The 24,735-nt window shown below is 52.1% G+C and overlaps 1 protein-coding gene across 5 annotated transcripts; it reads right to left on the bottom strand.

Annotated features, from left to right (window-relative positions):
* Positions 1-1,408: 1,408 nt before the first annotated feature.
* On the bottom strand, positions 1,409-14,328 carry PHYHIP (phytanoyl-CoA 2-hydroxylase interacting protein). 5 transcript variants are annotated; one of them, XR_008527656.2, is made up of 6 exons: positions 13,786-14,328; positions 10,185-10,378; positions 8,828-9,002; positions 6,205-6,322; positions 2,888-3,591; positions 1,409-1,922 (listed from the first exon to the last, which is right to left on the bottom strand). XR_008527656.2 is itself a non-coding variant. In XM_054560955.2 (6 exons), the coding sequence occupies exons 3-6, from the start codon at positions 10,347-10,349 to the stop codon at positions 3,057-3,059; spliced, it is 993 nt and encodes a 330-aa protein (XP_054416930.1). In that variant the 5' UTR covers positions 10,350-10,378; positions 10,780-10,901; positions 13,786-14,304; the 3' UTR covers positions 1,409-3,056.
* Positions 14,329-24,735: the final 10,407 nt, after the last annotated feature.

The raw sequence follows: 24,735 nt of genomic DNA on the forward strand, positions 1-24,735 counted from the left end.
ACCTGTAGTCCCAGCTACTTGGGAGGCCGAGACTGGAGAATTGCTTGAACCTGGGAGGCGGAGGTTACACTGAGCCAAGATCATGCCACTGCACTCCAGCCTGGGTGACAGAGCGAGGCTCCATCTCAAAAATAATAATGATAATGATAATAATAATAATAAAATGATAGATGCAGAGGTGACTCGGATCTGTAAACGGGAGCTCTGTCGGGGAGCGGGAACACTCAGGCACTTGGGACAGGTACATTTGGTGGCATCTGGGTCTGAAGCAATGGCAAGCTGCTGTAGTAGGAAGAGGCTGCTGTAGTAGGAAGAGGCTGCTGTAGTAGGAAGAGCTTGCCATTGCTGAAGCAATGGCAAGCTGCTGCCCCTAGGAGAGGCCCCATGTGGGAGGCCCCATATGGGAAACACTGGGTGGGACCAAAAGACTCCAAAGTCCCTTCCAAGCTGGAGACTCAGCTCTACATCCTGAGCCCTGCCTCCCACAATGGACCGGGTGCTCCCTTGGAGCTGATTTCAGGTGGCCTGTCCTGGGGGCATTCCCACCTGAGACCTGAGCTCCTCTGTGGTTTGCAGAACTCACCCACACCATCACGGCCCAAAAAGATGGGGTGCTATGGTCTGAATGTTTGTGTCCCACGTAAATCCTAGGTTGACTTTTTTTTTTTTTTTGAGATGGACTCTCACTCTGTCACCCAGGCTGGAGTGCAATGGCGCAATCTCGGCTCACTGCAACCTCCGCCTCCTGAGTTCAAGCAATTCTCCTGCCTCAGGCTCCTGAGTAGCTGGGATTACAGGCATGCACCACCACGCCCAGCTAATTTTGTATTTTTAGTAGAGACAGGGTTTCACCATATTGGCCAGGCTGGTCTTGAACCCCTGACCTCCAGTGATCCACCTGCCTCAGCCTCCCAAAATGCTGGGATTACAGGCGTGAGCCACCTCGCCCAGCTGTAGGTGGAAAGTCTAACCCCAAGGTGATGGTTTGAGGAAGTGGGGCCTTGGAAGGCGATGAGGTCATGAGGGTGGGGCCACATGAATGGGATTAGTGCCTTTATGAAAGGGGCCCAAGATGGCCCAGAGCAGTGGCTCATGCCTGTAATCCCAAGCACTTTGGGAGGCCTACGTGGGATGATCACTTGAGGCCAGGAGTTTGAGGCCAGCCTGGGCAACAAGGTGAAACCCCCCATGTCTACAAAAAAAAAAAAAGGAGGGGCAAGAGAACTTGCTAGTCCCTTTCACCCTGTGAGGACACGGTGAAAAGAGCCATCTGTGAAGCAGGCCCTCACCAGACACCACTTGTACCAGCACCTTGATCTTGACCTCCTGAGTCTCCAGAACTATGAGAAATGAATCTGCGGTTTCTGAGACACCCGGTATGTGGTATTTTGTTACAGCAGCTCAAATGGACTGAGACGAGCAGGGCCCTCAGGCCATGGTGGTTTATTGATGCACGTCGCAAGCACAGCACAGGCAGGAGGACCCCAGCCCCGGGGGGACATGAGGGCCAGGGGAGGGCAGTGGGCCACCCCCACAGCAATGCTGTCAGCACAGGGGGAAGGAAAGGGCCTGGGCCATGTTCTCTCCTTCTCCACACCTCTCCCCAAGCCTCCAGGCCTCCTGACTCATCCCAGAGAGACAGCTGGCCACACAACTGCCCCTGGCTACAGATAGGTGACGGTTGTCCACCTGCCCCTCACCGAGGTATGGCCTTGCCGGCCTGCTGCTGCTTCCATCCTTCATCATGGAAATCCAGCCGCTCATCCATCATCTCTGTCACCTCTGAGAAAGTCACTGTGAGGCTGCACTCTCCTCCGCCTGATGTTACCTCCATCATCCCCCAAACAGCCGGCTGCTGCTGTCAGCCCCTCCCACAGGCTCTCTGTTTGCTTTGTTGATCGTAGGGAGTCCACCCTCGTGACCTGTGCGACAGTAGGAATGAGGCAAAAACACAAGGAGGCCCGGGAAGGACTTCACCAAGAACTCCCCGGGGAGGGGCTCCCGGCCAGCAGGGTGGCAGGAGAGCAGACAGAGCCAGTGGGGAGGGGAGAGGCGGAGCAGCAGAGGGTCCACAGTCCAGGTCACGCACGGGCACAGTACAGTCATGGCACCGTGGCAGAGCGAGTGAGCAAAGTGCACAGCTGGGCGGGGTGCCGGGGCCCGTGGGACAGCTTACAGGTCTCACGTTCCATGCCAGGCCCCAGCGGAGCATGAGGCGGCCCACTCCCCACTGAGGAAGGGGCACCTCTGGGTCTCAGGGGTCTCCTCCCCCTCCTCAACCCCAGTGGCTGCTGTCTCAGACCCCTGCACTCTAAGCAAGGAGAAGGTATGCTGGGGTATGGAAGGAAGGAACATCCGACAGCCTGACGCCCCCAATGCCAAGAGAAGAAAGGGAGTTCCTTTCTAGAGAGCAGGGGGAGTGTCCCGGTGGGCAGGTGGAGAAGGAGGGACAGCTCTCCCATGCAGGAAGAGGGTTCTTTGGGGCAAGGAGCAGCCAGGGAGTCACGGTGGTGCAGGAGACTATTTATAGAAGGAAGGGATCCAGGCCTGGAGTGGGAAGCCCCAGAGACCCAGCTCAGCAGGGAGGGGGCATTCTGTGGTTAGCCCTGAGTGGGGTGAGTGGGACTAAGAAAGATCGCCCCACAGCTCTCTGCATCTCTTCTGGAGGCAGCCAAGCTACACGTGGGCTTTGGCCCAGAGGGGCTTCCCTGGGAGAGCCCAGGAGGTGGGCAGGTCTTTGGGAGATAGAGACCTGGATGAGGCAAAGAACAGTAGGACAAAGAAACCAGAGGAAAGGGGAAGTTCTCCAGAAGTCCAGCCCAGCTGCCAACTACAGAGGCTGAGAAGCCTTTCCACGTCCACCAGGCTGGGGGTGGGCCACACTTACCAAGAGGACCACTGTCTGTTGCCTCCAATGCCAAGGGGCGAGGGGAGGGCAGCTGGGCAGAGTGGAGGGAGCAGGGGGGCAGGAGAGAGAAAGCCAGCTCCCTGAACCTGGGCTACCCACCTCCACCTTCCGCTCATCTCTCCCTCACCCCCCAGCTCCCCAGGAGTCCCTAGCGGCCCACGCTGATGTTGCAGGTCTTGCAGCTGGGGTCCTTCTTGGCGTCGGCAGTAGACAGGCTCATGAGCTGGTGCCCACTGATCTCCCCCAGGGTGCCCAGGGACAGGTCGACAGGCTCGGTGTAGATGATCTCCAGGATGAGGTCCTGGGCGTGGCGGAAGACCAGCTCCCCGTCCTCCACGCTGCAGGTCAGGAACTTGTTGCAAGCAATGTCCAGGAGGGGCAGGCGGTCGCGGCAGAAGCGGTCCCCCAGGGAGCCTTTGGGTGCCAGCACCAGGATGGCGTAGTGGTAGGCCGTGTACATGCAGTAGAAGTCCGCAAAGTAGAGGTTGGTGCTGGGATTGAAGAGGCGCTGAGCTGGGATCTGGAAGCGCCAGCGGCCGTAGGGGGAGTCCTGTGGCGGCTGGCCCGTGTTGAACTCCGTGTTGCAGCTGAAGAAGACCCCGTGGAGCATACCGCTGGTGGGGGAGCCGTGGCTGCCGCTGTTGTCCTTCAGGTAAGGCTGCAGCATGTTCCCGCAGTGGGTCCTGCCCACCCCAGGGAGACACGCCAAAGGGAAGAGAAGATGCGGCTGGTGAGCCGGGCTGAGGCTTGGCTGCTGCGTGTGGTCGAGGAGGGAGGGAGCCAGCCCAGCTCCCAGCCCTCCCCCAGCCGCCTCCACTAGTCTCAAATAGAACATTCCAGAATGCAAGAGCAGGGAGGGCCCTGGAGAGGGATTCAACCAGCCCACTCCTTCTCAGAGAAGAGATATGAAGCTGTCACTCCCCAGCTTGAAACCCTTTGATGGGGTGTGTGTGAAAAGCACGGCGGCTCATGATCTGGTCTCTGTGGTCTCCTTGCCACTCCCCACCTCCTGCCACCCCACCCACTTACCCACCCCCTGCACACACAGACCTCCTGCCACCCCACCCACTTACCCACCCCCTGCACACACAGACCTCCTGCCACCCCACCCACTTACCCACCCCCTGCACACACAGACCTCCTGCCACCCCACCCACTTACCCACCCCCTGCACACACAGACCTCCTGCCACCCCACCCACTTACCCACCCCCTGCACACACAGACCTCCTGCCACCCCACCCACTTACCCACCCCCTGCACACACAGACCTCCTGCCACCCCACCCACTTACCCACCCCCTGCACACACGGTCTCCTGCCTCTGTGACCGCTATGCAGGACTCTTCCCTCTGCTGCACTGACCGCCCTCTCCACCTTCCTCCGTCTGGCTTGGCAAACTTCTAATCAGCCTTCAAGCTTCAGTCAAGTGTCTGCTCCCCTCTAAAACCTCCCAGGAACAGCAGACACCTGCACTTGACAAATTTTTGGCTGCCTACTATGTGTAGGACACCCAATCTTCTCACTATGTTGCCCAGGCTGGACTTGAACTCCTGGCCTCAAGTGGTCCTCCTGCTTTGGCCTCCCAAAGTGCTAGGATTGCAGGTGTGAGCCACTTCACCTGGCCAGGACACTGAACTGTGCTCAACAATTACATGTACTTTTTACATGAAATCTTTCCACACTGTCTCTCTGACTGGATTCTGAGGTTCTCAAAACGGTGAACTGTGCCTTTATCTTTACATCCTGGCACCAAGTAGGGTACCTGGCACCCATGAGTGCTCCCTATCTCTCCCATTCTCGCTGATAAAGGAGCCCAAACTGAGCCACTGACTTGCTTTCCAGGCTGGAGTGCAGTGGTGCAATCACAGCTCGCTGCGAGCTCAAACTCCTGGGCTCAAGAGATCCACACCCGACTAATTCTTTAAATTTTTTGTGGAGACCGGGGTCTCACTATGTTGCTCAGGCTAGTCTTGAACTCTTGGGCTCAAGGGATCCCATCTTGGCCTCCCATCATAGTGGGATTACACGCTTGAGCCACCAAGCAGGCCTTGCTTCTTTAATACAAACCCCAAAGACTCCCAAGGTCCTCACTGCCCTGAAGTTAAAACTGCCCTGACTGTAAGGATAAAGACAGACAGAGGCCAGGCATGGTGGCTCATGCCTATAATCCCAGCACCTTGGGAGGCCGAGGTGGGTGGATCACCTGAGGTCAGGAGTTTGAGACCAGCCTGGCCAACATGGTGAAACCCCACTTCATTAAAAACACAAAAATTTGCCGGGCATGGTGGCGCACACCTGTGGTCCCAGCTACTCAAGAGGCTGAGGCAGTAGAATCATTTTAACCCAGAAGGCAGAGGTTGCAGTGAGCGGAGATCGCACTCCTGTACTCCAGCCTGGGTGACAGAGAAAGACTCCGTCTCAAAAAAAAAAAAAAAAAAAAAAAAAAGGCAGAGCAGCTGCTTGCCCTGGCTGAGCCTCAGAAGGATGTGGCCTTGGAGCACTTGCCAGCAGGCCCGGGGAGGGTGGGAACTCCTGGTCCTGCCTCACTCTTGCCTGGTCCTGGCTGTCCTCAGTAACAAGTGACTCCCTGGCTTGAATGAACAAGCCACTTCCCTCTGGGCCTCAGGCTCCTCTTCTGTAGGCCGCGGGTGTTGGATCAGATCACCAATTTTCAAACACTTTTGGACTGCAGCAACTCTCTCTTTTTTTTCCTCAAAAGAAATTATACGTGGAAGGGTCACAGGCAAATAAAATTGAGGCTGCTCTGGCTGGAGGTCAGGTGTGGGGCCCACCAAGCCTCAACCTCTGGTCCCCCCAACCCCATGGCATCATTCTAAGGGGTTCACTGACATGTCTCCCTAGAGGGAGCACCCAGTTTGAAAACCGAAGAGCTGGGTGCTTCCTCGAACTCTTTGTGATCAGAACACTCATTTTGTGCACTCCCTGCCACCTTCCCTTTGGCCCCTGGGCCTGAATCGGAGAGACCTGTGGTGGTAGACCCCTGTGAAAGGAACTGTCCCAGAGCGGGAGCAAACCCAGACCTCATTCTCCCAGGCTCATTAGTACAACACTCTTGAAGAAGGCCCTGTCCCCAGAGCCCTTGATCTTCCCTGAGCCCAATCCCCAAAGCAGCAGTCTCTTCAGAGCCAGCCTGGTGACGTCAGGACATGTCAACCCTAGAGGAGGGACTGGCAGCCACGAGGGTGGGGGTGACCTCAGACAGCCAGGACAGGAGCAGGAAGGGCTGGGAGGAAGGGGAGGCCTGGAGGGTCCAGCCGGGAGCCCGCGCCCATACCTGGCATGCTGGAAGTACTCCTTGTGATGGTTGCGGTAGAAGACGGAGAAGCGGAGCATGCGGCCTGCGATCTGCTCAGCTTTCTCCTGCAGCTGAGCCAGGTGCTCCTTGGCATAATCTGCAAGATCCCAGATGCGGTGGGTGAGCTGAGGGCCAGCTGAGGAGCACAAACACCTCCTGTCCCCACCCCACCCCACACTGTGTGTGCCGGCCAACCTCTGTATGCCAGAGCAGCAGGGGCGACTAGACAGTCGCAGAACCTTAAACTCAGATGGGAACAGGCCAGCTGGCCTCTGCTGGAAACACAGAGCGCTGCATACTGTCTGTCCTCATCACCTCTGCAACCACATTGCCAGAGGCTCAGGGCTCTCTGGGTCAGAAAAAGGCAGAGGGCTGCCCAGTTATCCTGCCAGGGTCCCCAGGGGCTGTGATCCCAGGCCATCGTCACGTGAAAAGAGGACCCGTGGGAAAAAGGAAGACTTGAGAGGGGAGGGCTTGAGGTCCTTTTGGGAAAGCCTCTCAAATCCAGTAGATAGGAGGCTGCCCACACCACCCCCATGGAAGCCAGCTGTAATTACAGGCGAGGGTTTGTGAGGGTCTAGGGAGAACTGAGTCCAGGCAATGTTTAGGCAGTCCTGGGTCTGGAGCAATGGCTCTCAGCTTGAGCATCTCAAGAGAAACAGGGAAGGCTGGAAACAGGATAGCAACATTGAACCCTGGGGCCCCAGCAAGGCTGCTGCTGGCACATACAGCTCCTTGGTACAAATTAGAAGAAGCTGCCCTTCCCTCTTTGTGGCTGCATCCCTGGCCAGGGTGCTTGGTTTGGAGAGAGGAGTGTGGACTGGATTGCAGCCAGATCTCCAATTTGAATTAAATGCCCACTGCACATGGAGGTCTCAGGGGTAAACCAAGAAGCTTTCCCCACCAGGAGCAAGAGGCCTCCAGAGAGTGGGGTTCCGCAGCAGAACTAAGAAAAAACACCACTCAGCCAGCAGTGGTTCACGCCTGTGATCCCAGCACTTTGGGATCACTTGAGCCCAGGAGTTTGAGACTAGCCTGACCAACACGGAAAAACCCCATCTCTACAAAAAATATCAAAAATTAGCCAGGAGTGGTGGCGTGTGCCTGTAGTTCCAGCTACTCAGGAGGCCAGGAAGCTGAGGAGGGAGGATGGCTTGGACTCGTGGGGAGGAGATTGTTGAGGCTGCAGTGAGCCATGATCATGCCACTTCACTCCAACCTGGGCAACAGAGCAAGACTCTGTCTCAAAAAATAAAAATAAAAAAGGCCAGGCATGGTGGCTCACACCTATAATCACCGCACTTTGAGAAGCCAAGACGGGCGGATCACCTGAGGTCAGGAGTTCAAGACCAGCCTGGCCAACATGGTGAAACCCCATCTCTACTAAAAATACAAAAAAAAAAAAAAAAAAATAGCCAGGCGTGGTGGTGGGCGTCTGTAATCCCAGCTACTCAGGAGGCTGAGGCAGGAGAATCGCTTGAACCCCGGAGGCGGAGATTGCTATGAGCCAAGATCACGCCACTGCACTCCAGCCAGGAGGCGACAAGAGCGAGACTCCATCTCAAAAAAAAAAAGCAGAAGGAGAAAAAAAAGAAAAAGCACCACTCAAAAGACAACAGCAGCTCAAGGAGACTTGGGGCATAAATCTTGGCAAAGGATGGAGCCAGCAGCCTCAGAGGCCCGGGGCTGAGAATGTTCTGTGTCCCTTCCGTGTGACAGAGAGATCTGGAGCAGCTCTCACCGTGAACACCAGAAGAATGCAATCTTGTGGGGGCAGACCCTGAGTCATGAGTGACCAAGCACACATAGGCCTACTGTTTGTTTGTGCTGGAGTCTACAAGTTAAGTTCTGCTAAGAGAGTTTGCAGGGCCATTGTCCAGGGGCCATTTTCCCAGGCTACGTGAAGGCTCAGAACAAGTGAAATGTGATTGCCTCACCAAGTGCACATTGACAAATAATTGATGAAGCAAAATGTGGTCTATCCATACAATGAAATACTATCCAGTTTTAAAAAGGAAGGAAATTCTGGTACATTCCAGTCACAAAAAGACAAATCCTGTACAATTGCACTGATATGAGATACCTAGAGGAGTCATATTCATAGAAACAGAAAGTAGAATGGTAGCTAGCAGAGGGAAATGGGGGGCGGTTATTTAATGGGTATAGAGTTTTGGTTTTCCAAGAAAAAAGGTTCTGGAGATTGGCTGCACAACAATGTGAATATACTTAATACCATTGAACTGTACACTTCAAAATGGTCAAGATGGCAAATTTTACATCATGCACCTTTGACCACAATGTTTAAAAAGATGCCTGGGATCTGGTACCAAGCCAGAAAAGTAACTCCCTTTCTTAATGGAAGTGGTCTTGCCAATATGATTAGTGGGGTTTGCATTTGCCTCCAGTGAGAGAAGAGAAAGGGCGGGCTCCTGGAGGCAGGGAGGGTGTCATGCCCGTGCATCTCCCCTGCGGCCCAAGCATGCTGCCTGGTGGACAGAAGGTGTTCATTAGTGTTTGCTGGACTACGAGGAAGCCCCGCCTTGACCACAGCAAAGCCCAATGTGCCAAGCAGCAGGACAGGGGTGTGACAGCATGGCCTCACCCCCAGTGCAGAACTCCACCGTCTCACTCCAGCCAGACACCAGGTACTCCCCGTCGCTCTGCTTCACTGCCGTCTGCACGGCCACGCTGTACTCCGTGCGGGGGCTCAGGAACCAGTGGCCTCTCACCGTCATGGGCAGCGGCACTGCCTTGGCCACGAGCTTGGTGGGGACGTCCTGAGAAACAGGGTACAAACAGAGAGCCAAGCGTCAAACAGGGGTCCATGCCCGATCTGGGCATTACCCCAGAATCCCCACTCCCCGGATGGCCCTGTTTCTCCTGAGCAGGACCAGTCTTGAGGATCCAATGGCTCTATATCCTGGCCACCATTTTCCAGGGAAGGCCACACAGACACTCCACAGCCTTGGCCCCTCCTTGAACCCCCCTGACACCCCGTTCTCTTGGGAACGGAGGGGAAAAGCCACAAAGTTGAGGGCGGCAAGGCCTTCATTTTTTAAGGAGACTTTGAGAGCTCTGCACACTGCAGTGCCGTCTCCACGGCAACGGCAAATGCTGAGAAGCCAGGGAGGAAGGGAAAATATGCCTTATTCTTTGGGGGGGAGGGTTAAGGGGGTGGTGTTGAACATTCACGTCACCGTGGCAACTGGCCTGCCAAAAGACACCCAGATCGGGAGAGCCGGTTCCAGAGAAAGAGAGCGGGTGAGTAACCCACGCCGGTGCCGTCGGCCTGGGAGCCAGCTGGCCGCCTCACTCCCCCTGCCTCTGCCAGCTTGAGAGGATGGGGGGCTTCCTCCCACCCACCCCCACACTGGCTTTTAACCCCAGGAAAGGACACACCCACGGAGGACTCTCTCCCATTCCTTTTCTAAGCCAAGCAAATGGCAGGCCAGCAGGTGAGGGGCCCGAGAGGGAGAACTGAGGGGGCCCGAGAGGGGCCCACAGCAAAAGGGCCCCGCCCCGACCGAGGCCCGTGTGGCCCACCCAGCCAACAGTGAGGCTGTGCCCTGAGCCGGGGCTTTGTCGAGACTTGAGACGTCATCCCCATAGGCGATGCCTGCGGCCCCACCCCACCCGGGCTCTCTGCCCCTGCCTGAAGTCTCGGTTGTGGCGCTGATAACAACGCTCCCTCTGTGCTAGGCGCCGGGCCAAGCACCACGCAAACATGACTCACTGCATCCTCTCCACGACCCGGTGAGGCTTGGCATTGCTATTCCCTCTTCACCAGGGAAGGAGCTCAGGCTCAGAGAGGTCAAGTAACTTTCCCAAAATGACACAGGAAGAAGAGTGTGGATTTTAACCAGCCTCTGACTCCAAGCCATCACTTCCAGGTGTTCCCTTATCCGGCCTCCTTCAGGAACAGACGCTGGGGAGGGGCTCCCAGGACACCTTCTACTCACCCGGTGCTTGAACTTGTTGGAATTCTTATTCTCCTTCTTGTTAAGGTCAATGAAGTAATGGGTGACCCTCTCCAGGTCACTGTCCTCCATGGCCCAGGAGATGCGGAAGGAGTCGCAGGTGATGTTGTTGATCTCAATGCTGTGGGGCGTGGACAGCAGCTCCATGCTCCCGTCAGGGTTGTCTCCTGTGGGGACTGAGGAGGAGGGAAAGGGTCAGTACCTCCCTTGCCCCCAGTGAGCTTTCTGGAATGTCCTCCTCCCAATATCCCTTTTGAGGCAGAACCTCAAGGACCCCTGGAATCCACATGCCTCATGAACCAGATGGGAAAGACTGCACAGGGGAGGCTGGAGAAGGATGATGGAGGGTGGAACGGGGTGCCTGCCCGGGGGGCTCTTTGCTCTCCTCGGCGGGGTCTGCAGAGCAGACGGCACCTGACAGGTGGCAGAGGCAGTGGGAACGCTGCAAAGCCGGGCGGGGACAGATTTGCAGCAGATGGAGCCGAGGAGGGAGGGGGCCCTCAGCCAGCAGGCGTGAAAAGAGAAAGGGGTGGGGGTGGAGAGGACGGGTGAGAGGCAGAGGAAACGCAGGAAGCACCTGCTGTGGAGCGGAGGTGCGAGGCTTGGGGCAGGTGACAGCCAAGAGCTCACAGGTGCCAGGGCCCTCGGATTCAGGCCTCTCTCCTCACTGGGGTCAGCAAGTGTTGCCGCAGTACATGGCTGGAAGGACAAGTGCCACGTTGGTGCATGTGGACACATTCGTGGTGGAAGGGGTACGCGGCACAGCCAGCTTCAAGCTCTTTTTCCACCCATAACTTTTTTTGACGATCCCTCTTTCTTTTTCGGCCAATCTTCTCTTGACTCCTTTCAATCATGACTTTTAACATTAACATCTATTGGGGGCCGCCCATGTGCTCATAATTTCACAGACATCTCCTGCAACCTTGGAAGTAGGCACACACTATCATTATCTCCATTTTATAGATGAGGCAACTGAGGTTGGGGAGGTACTAACATGCCCAAGGCCACGCAGAGAGCAAATGATTTGAACTCCGGTACCCAAGCTCTTGATAACGAAGCTAAGAGAGTGTCCCCTCATGTGTGGGGGTGGAGGGGCACACGTGTGGCGTGTGTGCATTCATGGGTGCCCATGGTGTTTCCACCCTGTATTTTTCCTCCTTCCATCATTTCCTTTCAAGCAGCTGCATTTTCTCTCCCCTCCCTGTCTTACTCCTTTGGTTCTCCCCTTATGTCTGCCGCTCGTCCAGGTATGAGAGGACTTCATCACGGTCACTCTCATGTGTGCTTTAGCTGGGAAGAGCTGACTCTGGCCATGACTCTGGCCTGGCTGGCCTAGCTCCGGGATGGGGAAGAGCGAAGGGAAGGGGAGTGACAGCGTCTGGGCGTCTGGGAGGGGACCGCAGATGTGGGTGGGGCATTCTCCAGGGGCATTTGGTCTCCTGCTTTCCAATCCCTTCCTCCATCCCAGCTCCTGGCACCCCTCATTTTTCTAAATGTCACCTCCTTCTCTTCTTTCTCCCCTCTTTTTCTCCTCCCCTTGCCCAGGAGCTAGTGGTGAGGGCATCTTGTGCCTGCAAAAGCAGGTACTTTTATTTATAGCTTCCAGAGGATCCAGCCCACACCTTCCTGTCAATTAAGCTTGCTCCAGAGCCTGGCACCTCTGTATTAACCTGTGAGTTGCCTGGATGGCAAGTACAGGGTGAAGGCTAAAGGTGATGGCCCTTACCTGCCCCAAGGTGTCACTCAAGTCCTGTTTCATCTTAGCCTCCCACCCCAGAGCCAAATGCTGGTGGCTTTGTGCATGGGGAATCCTATGGTAAATAAGCATGGGGGTGCTACCAGTCCCACCCCAAAATCAGGCAGATGGGATTGGGTGTCTGGAAACAACCCTACCATAATAAACCAGTTTGTAATTCATGGGGACAGGTGTGGAGCAGTGGGGAGTTACCATCTCTTGGGATCCTGGTGAGAAGCTCCCAGGGAGACACACATGTGCCCTTCACACACACACACACACACACACGCACACGAACACAGACACACTCCTACCCAAGAGGCCCTGAGCGGCACCCACCCACACGCTTGGAGGCAGCCCACACTCGTCCCATGAGTAGGCACCTATTCCTGCCTCTCCTTGGAGTCCTCCTAGAAATAGGGGCAGCTGTGTTTGGCGGTAGGGGTCTCCAGGACCTGGGTGTCTGCTTGTCCCTCCCTCCCTACGGTTCTGGGAAAGCTGAGATGACATCCCCACCTTGGGAGGGCGGCAGTGAGTGAGCTGGGGTGGACAGAGGGGTGGGTGTGAACCCAAGTTCTCTACACCCAGAAGACTGGGGAAGGGCAGGGTGTGAGGGACAGGTTGAGGCAACACCCAAGAAACACCTACACTCCTGTGTGGATCCACCCCAAGACAGGCATGTACACACCCACACACAGGCAGGCACGCACGCACATACACACATGAGCCAAGAGTGCCCACCCACCCGCGTCCCACACCTCCGCAGACGTCCTCACTCCCACATGCCCATCTCCACATTCAGGTGCCTCCTGCCACCTTCCACATTCTAAGAATGCCCCACAGTTTTCCCTCTTCAAGCTGTCACCTCCATGCACACCCAGACATGTTCATGTCCACAGGCTCACGCACACACACGTCCACGCACACCTCTTCACAAGCCATATTTGGGGAAAAGAGGATGCCACAGGCACCAACATGCATGCGTGCCACCTCCACAAGAAGGCATGCAACCCACACGCCTGCCTGCACACACATGTGTGTTCATACACACAGCAGCCCCCGCCGGAAGTCTGGTATTCTCTCTCAAATCATCTCCAGGCTCAAAAACAGACTTTGAAAATGTGTTTGCCTCTGGCCACACTCTGCCAGCCCTGAGCCTTCATGCCAACAGGTTTGTGCACCTACGTGGCTCTGCCCACAGACAATGGTTTCTGTCCCCTCTTCTCTTTACCCACCCCATCCTGCTCTGGGTCTCACCTCCCCATATAGAAAGCCCCTGTCTGCATACACTCCCACGCACATGAAAAGAGACATGGTTACCCCTAAATATACTGCCTCATAGTGTCCCCACCCACGCACACCCACAGGCTACTCAAATAAGTCCCCCACACACATGTACCTCACGTGTGCCAGAAAGATATGTTTCTAGACATGCCTCACACCATTCAAAACCCACACATGAGCATGACTGCGGGCAGACGGACCTATCTGCGCCAGCAAGCCTCCAGCCAACTCGCAAGCACGCACACACACACGCCGCGCACACCGGTGCCCCTTCCCCATGCCCATTCAGAACAGCCACCCTGCCACAGGGAATGCTTCCCCCACCCTGCTGTCCCTGTTGGCATAGCTGACTGCAGCAGAATGGTCACGGGGTGACTAACTGTGGTGCCCCAGAGACTGGATTCAGCCATTAACCACTTTGCCAAAGGCCTGCGGGAGAGGGGACGAGGTCGTCAGGCCTGGCAGTCCAGGTGGGCACCCTGGGTGGTGGCAGGACCCTAGCACCCCCAGCTCCTGGCTACTCAGGATCAACAGCAGCAGGTTCCAGGGAGGAAGGGTACTCACCCGGCTCCACTGGGCTCTGCAGAGGAAAAGCTGGCAGGGAGGACAGGGAGAGACCTCTGTGTGGATGAGCTCCCGGGCAGGGGACAGCAGCCGGACGCCCGGGTCACAGGCAGTGGCGTGCGCTTGCTCCTCTCCTGGCTGCCAAGGAGGCTGCTTCCATGCCCCGCAGCCAGCTCCTGTCTGGCTGTGCAGCGCGTTGCTGCTGCCCCTGGTGAGACGATGTTCCCGGCTGAGCAGCGCAAGAAGAGAGGCAAGAGCGAAATCAAAGCAGCGTGGAGGAGAGAGAGGCAGAGAAGGGAGAAAGAACGAGAGAGCCAGACCGAATCTGGCTCCACCAATGGGATCAGTGGCTGCGCAGCGTCAGGTGATAATAAGCAGGCTTGGTCCCTGCTCGCCGGGCTGGTGGGAGGGGGAAAGGGCAGAGGGTCTCCCAGGGAGCTACATAGATGTCCTCAGGGACAGCAACACACGCCGCCTTTCCCCCATTCTTCCAGGACAAGCTGCCCTCAGAAGTCCCTCCAACATACCTCCTACTTGGAAATCTCTGACTTGAATGCAGCCCCCAAACTTTAGGATGCTGGGAGAGGGGTGGAGCTTAGCCAAGGGCTTGGGCCCCAAAGCGAAGACTCTGATTGGGGGAAGGGGAGGGAGGCTGTAGAGGGCAAAGGTCCAGATGGGGGGTGTGAACCTGGGGTCGCTGTCTTCAGTCTGGAGCCTCTCCTTGGGGCCTTTTGGTGAACTGTGATTCCATTTTCTTACCAACTCTAGAGAGAGATGGCAGACTTGCAGCTCAGGGATCCCTGTGGATCTGGTGAGAACCCTCTGGCAGCTTGGGTGTCCACAGGAAAAGGGGCTGGGAGAGAGGCTGTGGCACAGTGCAGGGTGCACAGGGGCAAGAAAGTGGGGATGGGAGAACACACCAAGCTCTGAGTGTCCTCAGCCCACCCCACTCTCTGAGCACAAAGGAAGCTGGCCCTGGGCATCTTGGGGAGAGAATGTAATATCTGTTCTCACGGCAGCAGGAGGCTGTTCTGCCATCAAGAAGCAGACTCAGTGGAGGCCATCGGGAAGAACATCCAAGGAAATGTGAGTCCACCAACAAGCAGGGACAAAGGGTTGCGCAGTGGTGAAAAGCACAGGCTTATAGTCAGATGGATGTGCTGAGAATTCCTGCTCTACTGCTGCCCAGCTGGGTGACCTTGGACAAGCCACTCAACCTCTCTTCATGTCAAATGGGATCACACAGGTTTATTGTCATCATGGAATGAAATAATTAGGTAAATCACCCAGCCCTGGGCCTGGCACACCAGAAGTGCCAGTCACCTGTCAGAACTGTTCTCGTTCCCATCATAGCAACAGCATCTGCCTGCAAGGAGCCCACAGTCTTCTAGGGGAGAGAAGATGGCCATTTAGAGGATGAAATTAGAGAATGAGGAGCATACAACTAAATCGTAGGGCACAGATACTGATTCAGAGAAAGAACAATGGGCGGCTCCAGGGCACATGCAGGGTGCAGGTCAGAGGAGGCTGTGGAAGCAGGAGTGCGCCTGGGGTGGGGAGGATTGGCACAGGGGCAGCAGACACCAGGCAGGCCCAGGGTGAGGTCTTGGTGAGCAGGAGAAGGTGTGAGCTGAGCCTAAGAGACACTCACCAAGACGGAGTTGAGGCGGCAGGCCTCAGTGCAAAAGTCAGAGGAGGTAACAGCAGCAGAAAGTCAGAGTTCACAGAACGCAAAGACAAGCAGAAGCCAACCCTGTCTTAAATGGCTGTGAGAACCTCAGTGAGCCTGGCAGGTCCTGAACTGCAGAATGTGGGGTGGTGCGTGGCACTGAGGCAGGACTAAGCACCCCCTTGGCCAAGCATGACTACGTCCTGCTCCGACATACCCACGCCGAGCTGGTGAGCTCAGAAGAGATGCAAAACGTAACCTCCTGGTGATGGCCAGCACATGACATCTGGACTACAATTCTGTCCCAGGCCGGGCACAGTGGCTCACGAGAATCCCAACACTTTGGGAGACTGAGGCAGGCAGATCACCTGAGATCAGGAGTTCGAGACCAGCCTAGCTAACGTGGCAAAACCCCATCTCTACTAAAAATATAAAAATTAGCTGGGTGTGGTGGTGGGCGCCTGTAATCCCAGCTACTTGGGAGGCTGAGGTACAAGAATCGCTTGAACCCGGGAGGTGGAGCTTGCAGTGAGCCGAGATTGCACCACTGCACTCCAGCCTGAGTGACAGAGTGAGATTGTGCCTCAAAAAAAAAAAAATAAAAAAAATAAATAAATAATAAAATCCACCACACCGAGGGGCAGTGCAAGGAAAAAGGCATGTTCTCCGTGACTTGGTTTCCCCTTCTGCCAAAGGAAAACTAGTCCCAGTATCATCCCGGCCTCCCACCTTCTCGGGATGTCATGAGGAGACTGCACGAGGTCCTGTGGCCCAAGCATGAGCAATAGCCATCTGAGTGCCCCTTTGTGGAGCTGCGTGCCGGCGACAGGTGAGGGCACAGCCCTTTAGGAGCTTCTGCCTCTTCTTGCCTCAGAGGACTTCTCTACAGATCACGAGAGGAAACACGTGGTAAGAGCAAAGCATAGTGTGCCAAGTATAACTCACTCCCTATGAAACCAAACAACCACCAAGATGCACTTCTGCTGCATTTTTATTTTTAATAACTTTTTATGACACAAGTAGCACATGATCATTGTAGAGAGATGAGCACATTTCATTTTAAAATTTAAGAGGGAATTAAAATCTCTCATTTTCCCACCATGCAGAAATACACATTAAATACATATATAGAATTTTTGTAATTAATCTTTTTCGAGACAGGGTCTTGCTCTGTCACCCCGGCTGGAGCTCAGTGGTGCAAACTCGGCTCACTGCAACCTCTGCCTCCCTGGCTTAAGTAATCCTCCCACCTCAGCCCCCTGAATAGCTGAGAGTATAGGCGCACACCACCACACCTGACTATCTTTTTTATTTTTTGTAGAGATGGGGTCTCACTGTGTTGCCCAGGCTGGTCCCAAGCTCCTAAATGCAAGCACTCCACCCGCCTTGGCCTTCCAAAGCAGTTGGGATTACACAGGTGTGAGCCACCACACCCAGTCAATACGTGTATAGAACTCATTAACAAAAATAGAATGAAAGAATGCTGTTTTGTAACCTGCTTTTTTCACTTACTCATATCTTTTCTGTTCATCACATAGCCTTTTTTTTTTTTTTTCTTTTTGAGACAGGGTCTCGCTCTGTTGTTCTGTCTCCCAGAACCTGGGAGGTGGAGGTTGCAATGAGCCAAGATCACGCCACTGTACTCCAGCCTGGGTGACAGGGTGAGACTCCAATTCAACAACAATTTTTTTTTTTTTTTTTTGTAGAGACAGGCTCTCACTATATTGGTCAGGCTGATCTCCAACTCCTGGCCTCAAGTGATCCTCCTGCCCCGGCCTCTCAAAGTGCTAGGATTACAGGTGTGAGCCACCATGCCCAGCTGATCAACTCCATTTTAAAAAGGTGGAGGATGGGAAAGAGTACTCAGGCCGTAAGTAGTAAAACTAGTTAGTATTCAAATTCAGGTCTGTCTGAGTACCAAGGCTAGATTCCTCGTGGTAGAAAGATGCATAGCAAATATAGAGTCTGATGTAATAGAGAATGAGACTATAAGCAAAACATATTTACAGTCTTAATATTGCTTATGCACTTTATAGATTTAAAATGCTTATGTGTATTTCCCTATGGCTGAACTCAGTGTGGGGATCTGGTGAGCCAATGAATGCACATACATCCAGGTAGTCCATGGAAACCACTTTTGTCATATACATGTGTTTACAATGACAAGAGTGGGTCATGAGTACTTATAAGAACTACATGGATTTCTCAGTGCTTATTTCCTTTTCTTTTCGATATTATGTTTAGACAACCTACAACCTTCACTGGTCATCTATTTTAATGAAGAGCATTAACCTAATTCTAAAAACGTTTACTAAACTAAACAATAAGTATTTTATGGCTGGGTGCGGTGGCTCATACCTGTAATCTCAGCTCTTTAGGAGTCTGAAGTGGGCAGATCACTTGAACCCAGGAGTTCGAGACCAGTCTGGGCAATGTGGTGAAACCCCGTCTTCACAAAAAGTACAAAAATTAGCTGGGCATGGTGGCATGGGCCTATAGTCCCAACTACTCTGGAGGCTGAGGCAGCAGGATTGCTTGAGCCCAGGATTTGGAGGCTGCAGTGAGGCATGATCACATCACTGCACTCCAGTCTGGGTGACAAAGTGACAACCTGTCTCAAAGATATATATATTTTAGATTTTGTAGAAAACTAAAATATTTAACCACTTTAAGACATGGGAAAACGCTGAATTATATTAAAGGACTCAGGCAAACTACAGAAGAGACACTGAGAGAATGTTGGAGGGATAAAAGGAACTTCAAGAGAAAAAGATCAAGAACAATGATGAAAGAGAATCGTAAGTAGAAGGACTCATATAGAACCACAGTACTGGAATAGTCAGTAAGTTATACCCAAAGTGCAAGAACATGATGTAGGAAATACAGAACACCACTGCGCACTGCTTGGCAAGGTACCAGGACAAGGCCAGGTGCGGTGGCTCACGCCTGTAATCTCAGGACTTAAGGAGGCTGAGGCAGCCGAATCGTCTGAGGTAGGAGTTCGAGACCAGCCTAGCCAACATGGCAAAACCCTGTCTCTACTAAAAATACAAAAAATAGCCAGGCATGGTGGCGCACGCCTGTGGTCACAGCTACTCAGGAGGCTGAGGCAGGAGAATCACTTGAGCCCGGGAGGTGGAGGTCGCAGTGAGCCAAGATCGTGCCACTGCACTCTAGCCTGAGCAACAGAGCAAGACTGCCAAAAAAAAAAAAAAAAAAAGAAAAAGAAAAAAAAAGAAATACCAGAAGAGCAGAAGAGTGCGACATATTGAATACAAGCGATCACCGTGATGAAGAGCCTTCCCTCCATGCACCCAAAATTTGCCACACACTCTATTAAGAGTCACTTACAGAAGAACCTATACAGAAGACATGAAAATACAACTCACAGATGGCTTTGACATCAATGGTGCCAAAATTCAATTACCTTCTGGAAACAATCTACTCATTTTTCTAATGCACATCCAGATTTTCTAGTTGATCTCATCACAAATTGGAATTCAATCATCCATTTAAAAAATTCACTGAGTGCTTATCTATGTATCAGGCACTGTTTCAGGCAATGAGGATCCTGCAGTTGTAGGCAAGGAAAGGAAAACCAAAAAAAAAAAAAAAAAAAAAAAAATTCCCTGCTCTCATAGGGCTTACATTCTGGTGAGGGAAGACAGATAATTAAATAGGTAAGTGAATAAATAAACAAACTTTATAGTCTGTTGGGTGGTGATAAATGCTCTAGAGAAAAATGAGTCGGTAAGTAGAGATAGGAAACATCATGGAGAAGTCGGGAGTTATGATTTTAAATAGGGCCATCAGAGGAGGACTCTTTGAAAAGGTGACTTTGGTACACAACAAAACAAAACAAAACAAAACAAAACAAAACACACCTGATTAAAGGATGGACGGGAGCCATGCAGAATTTTGTGGAGGAAGGGCATTCCAGGTAACAGGTGCAGGGGCCCTGAAGCAGGATGTTGCCTGATATAGTCCAGAAACAGCAGGGGGAGCCAGTGTGCAAGGAGTTGAGGCTGGAGAAATGGTGCAGGCAGAGATTATGCAGGGCCGTGGCGCAGGCCATTCTAAGGCCTCTGATTTTGACTCTGAAATAGGAAGCCATTGGGAAGTTTAGAGCAGTGATGTGACCTAATGTGAAACATGTCAGTTGCACTATGTGGAGACTAGACTTGGAGGATTCAGGTGGAAGGAGGCCAATTAGGAGTCAATTATAATAATCAGCAATAAATGATTGTGGCCTGGACCAAGGTGGTGAGAAGTGGGAAGATCCCGGATGTACCTCGAAAAGCTGATATATTAGACTTGGTGCATGGGAGAGAGGAGTCAAGAGTCGCAAGGCTGGGTGCAGTGGCTCAAGCCTGTAGTCTCAGCACTTTGGGAGGCTGAGGTGGGCAGATCACTTGAGACTCAGGAGCTCAAGACCAGCCTGGGCAACATGGTGAAACTCCAACTCTACAAAAAATAAAAAAAAATTAGCCAGGCATGGTGCGGCGTTCCTATAGTCCCAGCTACCTGAGAGGCTGAGGTGGGAGGATCACTTGAGCCCGGGAGGTTGAGGCTGCAGTGAGCCGAGATCACACCACTGCACTCCAGCCTGGGTGACAGAATAAGAAAGATCCTGTCTCATAAAAAAAAAAAAAAAAAAAAAAAAAAAAAACCCTGCAAGATTTTTAATCTGAACAACTAGCAGGACGCAGTTACCATATACTGAGATGGGGACCACTTTGGAGAAGTAGTTTGAGGAGAAAGATCAAAAAAGTGTGGATATGGCCAGGTGCAGTGGCTCACACCAGTAATCCCAAAACTTTGGGAGGTCGAGGCAGGTTGATCACTTGAGGTCAGGAGTTCGAGACCAGCCTGGCCAACATGGTGAAACCCCGTCTCTACTAAAAATACAAAAATTAGCTGGGCGTGGTGGCAGGTGCCTGTAATTCCAGCTACTCAGGAGGCAGAGGCAGAATTGCTTGAACCTGGGAGGCAGAGGTTGCAGTGAGTGGAAATCACGTCACTGCACTCCAGCCCGAGTGACAGGGCAAGACCCTGTCTCAAAAAAAAAAAAAAAAAAAAAAAGTTTGGATGTGCACATAGGTTTTGAGATGCCCAGCAGACATCCAGCTGGAGGTATGGAATAGGCAGAGACACATCAGGAGTTCAGGGAGCACTGGACTGGAGGTGAGCCCTTAGAAGTGATCAGCATACAGTATACTTGAAGCTGAAAAACTGAACCATTGTCATGGGAGTTAGTATACAGAAAATAGGAAAGAATTCCAAGGACAGAATTCTTTTTTTTTTTTTTTTTTTTGAGATGGAGTCTCGCTCTTGTTGCCCAGGCTGGAGTGCAACGGCACAATCTTGGCTCACTTCAACCTCCGCCTCCCAGGTTCAAGCAATTCCCCTGCCTCAGCCTCCCAAGTAGCTGGGACTGTAAGTGCGCACCACCACACACGGCTAATTTTTTGTATTTTACTAGAGATGGGGTTTCAACATGTTGGCCAGGATGGTCTAGAGCTCCTGACCTCGTGATCCGCCCACCTCGGCCTCCCAAAGTGCTGGAATTACAGGCCTGAGCCACCGTGCCTGTCCCCAAGGACAGAATTCTGGAGCTCTCTAACATGTAAGGGTCAAGGCGACAAGGAGGAACCAGCAAATGAATGGCCTGCAAAATGATGCAAATAAACAAGGACAAATCACACAGAGAACATGTAATAGCTTGAACTTGGATAGCGTTCTCATACCTCACATTCCTTTTACTCTACCAATACATATGCAAAACAGTTTCTTATTCATTTTCAATGCCCATGAAGAATTCACAGGAGGTCGGGCGCCATGGCTCATGCCTGTAGTTCCAACGCTTTGGCATGCCCAAAGGGGGCAGATCGCTTGAACCCAGGAGTTTGAGACCAGCTTGAGCAACATAGTGAGATTCCATCTCTACAAAATAATTAAAAATTAGTTGGGTATGGTGGTGCATACCTGTAGTCCCAGCCACACGGGAGGCTGAGGCAGGAGGATCCCTTGAGCCCAGGAGTTGCAGGCTGCAGTGAGCTATGATTGTAGCTGTGAATAGCCACTGTACTCCAGCCTGGACAACAGGGCAAGACCCTGTTTCAGGGAAAAAAAAAAAGGCCGCACGTGGTGGCTCATGCCTGTAATCCCAGCACTTTGGGAGGCTGAGGCGGGTGGATCACCTGTGGTCAGGAGTTCAAGATCAGCCTTGCCAACATGGTGAAACCCCATCTCTACTAAAAATACAAAAATTAGTCAGGTGTAGTGGCGCACACCTGTGATCCCAGCTACTCAGGAGGCTGAGGCAGGAGAATTGCTTGAACCCAGGAGGCAGAGGTTGCAGTGAGTCGAGATCGTGCCATTGCACTACAGCCTGGGCAACAGAGCAAGACTCTGTCTCAAAAAAAAAAAAATTTCACAAGAACAGATTTTTGACAGAATCTGTTATACCTTCTAAAACCTGCATTTAGACCCAGAAAACTGTATTTGTTCTCAAGAGTTTGATTATTAAATTACAATGAGATGATTGTCTTTATTATGATATTTGTGAAAATAAAATGTTATTAATAACAAACTAAGCTCAGCTGGGCACAGTGGCTCACGCCTGTAATCCTAGCACTTTGGGAGTTCGAGGCGGGCAGATCAATTGAGCCCAGGAGTTCAAGACCAGCCTGGGCAACATGGCAAAACCCCGACTCTATCAAAAATAGAAAAATTAGCCAGTCTCAAAACCCGGTCTCAAAATAAATGGATAGATGAAAATATTAAAAGAACTCTGTGTAAAATATCCCAATTTAAAAAAATCTAAATGCATAGAAAAATGACTTCAAGTATGTAAAACATTTGATGGGATAATAATGGATAGCTTTTTCTTCTCAGTGCTTTTTAAATTTTTCCAAATTTTCTAAAATGAATGAGTGTATTTTTAAAAATACAAAATAAGCCAGGCGTGGTGGCTCATGCTCGTAATCCCAGCACTTTGGGAGGCCAAGGCAGGCGGATCACGAGGTCAGGAGATCGAGACCACCCTGGCTAACACGGTGAAACCCCGTCTCTACCAAAAATACAAAAAATTAGCCGGGCATGGTGGCGAGCGCCTGTAGTCCCAGCTACAGCTACTTAGGAGGCTGAGGCGGGAGAATGGCATGAACCCGGGAGGCAGAGCTTGCAGTGAGCCGAGATTGCGGCACTGCACTCTAGCCTGGGCGACAGAGCAAGACTCTGTCTCAAAAAAAAACAAAAAAAAACAAAAAAAAACAACAACAAAAAAGCTACTACCTGGTGAACTTCAAAGCCCAACAGAATGAAATCAAAGCTATTTCATCCAGTGCTCTAATTAGAAGCTAAGGGCTGCTGCGTGTAGCTCTGTAGGGAACAGGAAAAGGGTATTAGTTTGGTTTGATTATTGTAAAATCAACATGAAGAAAGAAGTTGAAAACGATGTTTAGAAAACAACGTAACAAAATATTAATATATTAGTAAATTGGCAAACAAAGTTTTAAATTTTAAAAGCCAATACTCAAAAGGACGTGGCCAAAAAATTATATATTCTCTTTTTTGTTTTTCTGAGACAAGGTCTCCTCTGTCTCCCAAGCTGGAGTGCAGTAGCACAATCAAGGCTCACTACAGCCTTCAACTCCTGGGCTCAATCGATCCTCTCACCTCAGCCTCCCAAGCAGCTGGGACTACAGGTGGGTGCCACCAAGCCCTAAAATTATATATTCTTAATACTACCTCTCTCTCTCTCTCTCTCTCTCTGTGTGTGTGTGTGTCTGTACACATACGTTAATTTCGGAGTCAATAAAAGTTTGTGTTTTTTTTGAGACGGAATCTTGCTCTGTCTCCCAGGCTGGAGTGTAGTGGCGTGATCTTGGCTCACTGCAACCTCCGCCTCCCGGATTCAAGCTATTCTCCTGCCTCAGCCTCCCAAGTAGCTGGGACTACAGGCGCATGCCACCACGCCCGGCTAATTTTTGTATTTTTAGTAGAGACGGGTTTTCACCATGTTGGTCAGGCTAGTCTTGAACTCCTGACCTCGTGTTCCGCCCACCTTGGCCCCCGAAAGTGCTGGGATTACAGGCGTGAGCCACTGTGCCCGGCTTTTTTTTTTTTTTTTTTTTTTTGAGATGGAGTTTTGCTCGTTGCCCAGGCTGGAGTGCAATGGCGCGATCTTGGCTCACTGCAACCTCCTTCTCCCAGGTTCAAGTGATTCTCCTGCCTCAAACTCCCGAGTAGCTGGGATTACGGATGCCCACCACCAGGCCTGGCTAATTTTTGTACTTTTAGTAGAGACAGGGTTTCACCACGTTGGCCAGGCTGGTCTTGAACTCCTGACCTCAGGTGATCCACCCACCTCGGCCTCCCAAAGTGCTGGGATTACAGGTGTGAGCTACCACACCTGGTCAATAAAAGTTCTTTAAATTCCAACAGTAAAGCAAACTTGGTATTCAGATTCCTTCCAGGCTTTGACCAAAAGTGCACACGAGGGTCACTGCTGTGAGCCCAGGAAGGGTGGGACTGGGCACCAGTTGATCCATTGTGGCTGTTCCAAGGCTGCCCACACAGCCTCACCCAGGAGTCCTTCAAAAGCCCACAATGTGTGTGTGTGTGTGTGTGTGTATAGTGTGTGTGTGTATATATGTTTGATTATTGTATATACACACATTCTTAGTTTTGATGCATTTCAGCACAATCTTTTTTGTTTTTTTGTGGGGTTTTTTTGTTTTTGTTGTTTTTAGACAGTCTCCCTCTGTCACCCAGGTTGGAGTGCAATGGTGTGAGCTCAGCTCACTGCAACCTCCGCCTCTGTGGTTCAAGCGATTCTTGTGCCCCAGCCTCCCGAGTAGCTAGGCTTATGGGCGTGTGCCATCACGCCCAGCTAATTTTGTATTTTTAGTAGAGACAGTGTTTCACCATGTTGGCAAGGCTGGTCTGGAACTCCTGACCTCAAGAGATCTGCCCACCTTGGCCTTCCAAAGTGCTGGCATTACTGGCGTGAGCCACCACGCCCGGCCACACAATCCTTTTTGAAAGCAATTTAGCAATGTGAATGAAGAACCATAAAATGTGCATGTACAAAATGGTACAGCCACTGTGGAAAGCAGCTTGGCAGTTTCTTATAAAACTAAGATACAACTACCATATGACCCAATGATTGTACTCATGGGCAATTATCCCAGAGAAATAAAAACTTATGTTCACACAAAATCTCGTACATGTATTTTCACAGCAGCTTTATCCATAATAACCCCAAACGGAAAACC

Source organism: Pongo abelii, chromosome 7 (assembly GCF_028885655.2).
Source record: "Pongo abelii isolate AG06213 chromosome 7, NHGRI_mPonAbe1-v2.0_pri, whole genome shotgun sequence".
NCBI lineage: Eukaryota > Metazoa > Chordata > Mammalia > Primates > Hominidae > Pongo > Pongo abelii.

Excerpts from the sequence above, each read along its gene's own strand:
- PHYHIP (XM_024250600.3), bottom strand. The coding sequence starts at position 10,349 with ATGGAGCTGCTGTCCACGCCCCACAGCATTGAGATCAACAACATCACC. Across the intron at positions 6,323-8,827 it reads GGTGGAGTTCTGCACTGGGG|ATTATGCCAAGGAGCACCTG; the intron begins GTGAGGCCATGC and ends GGGATCTTGCAG. Across the intron at positions 3,592-6,204 it reads GAGTACTTCCAGCATGCCAG|GACCCACTGCGGGAACATGC; the intron begins GTATGGGCGCGG and ends TGGGGTGGGCAG.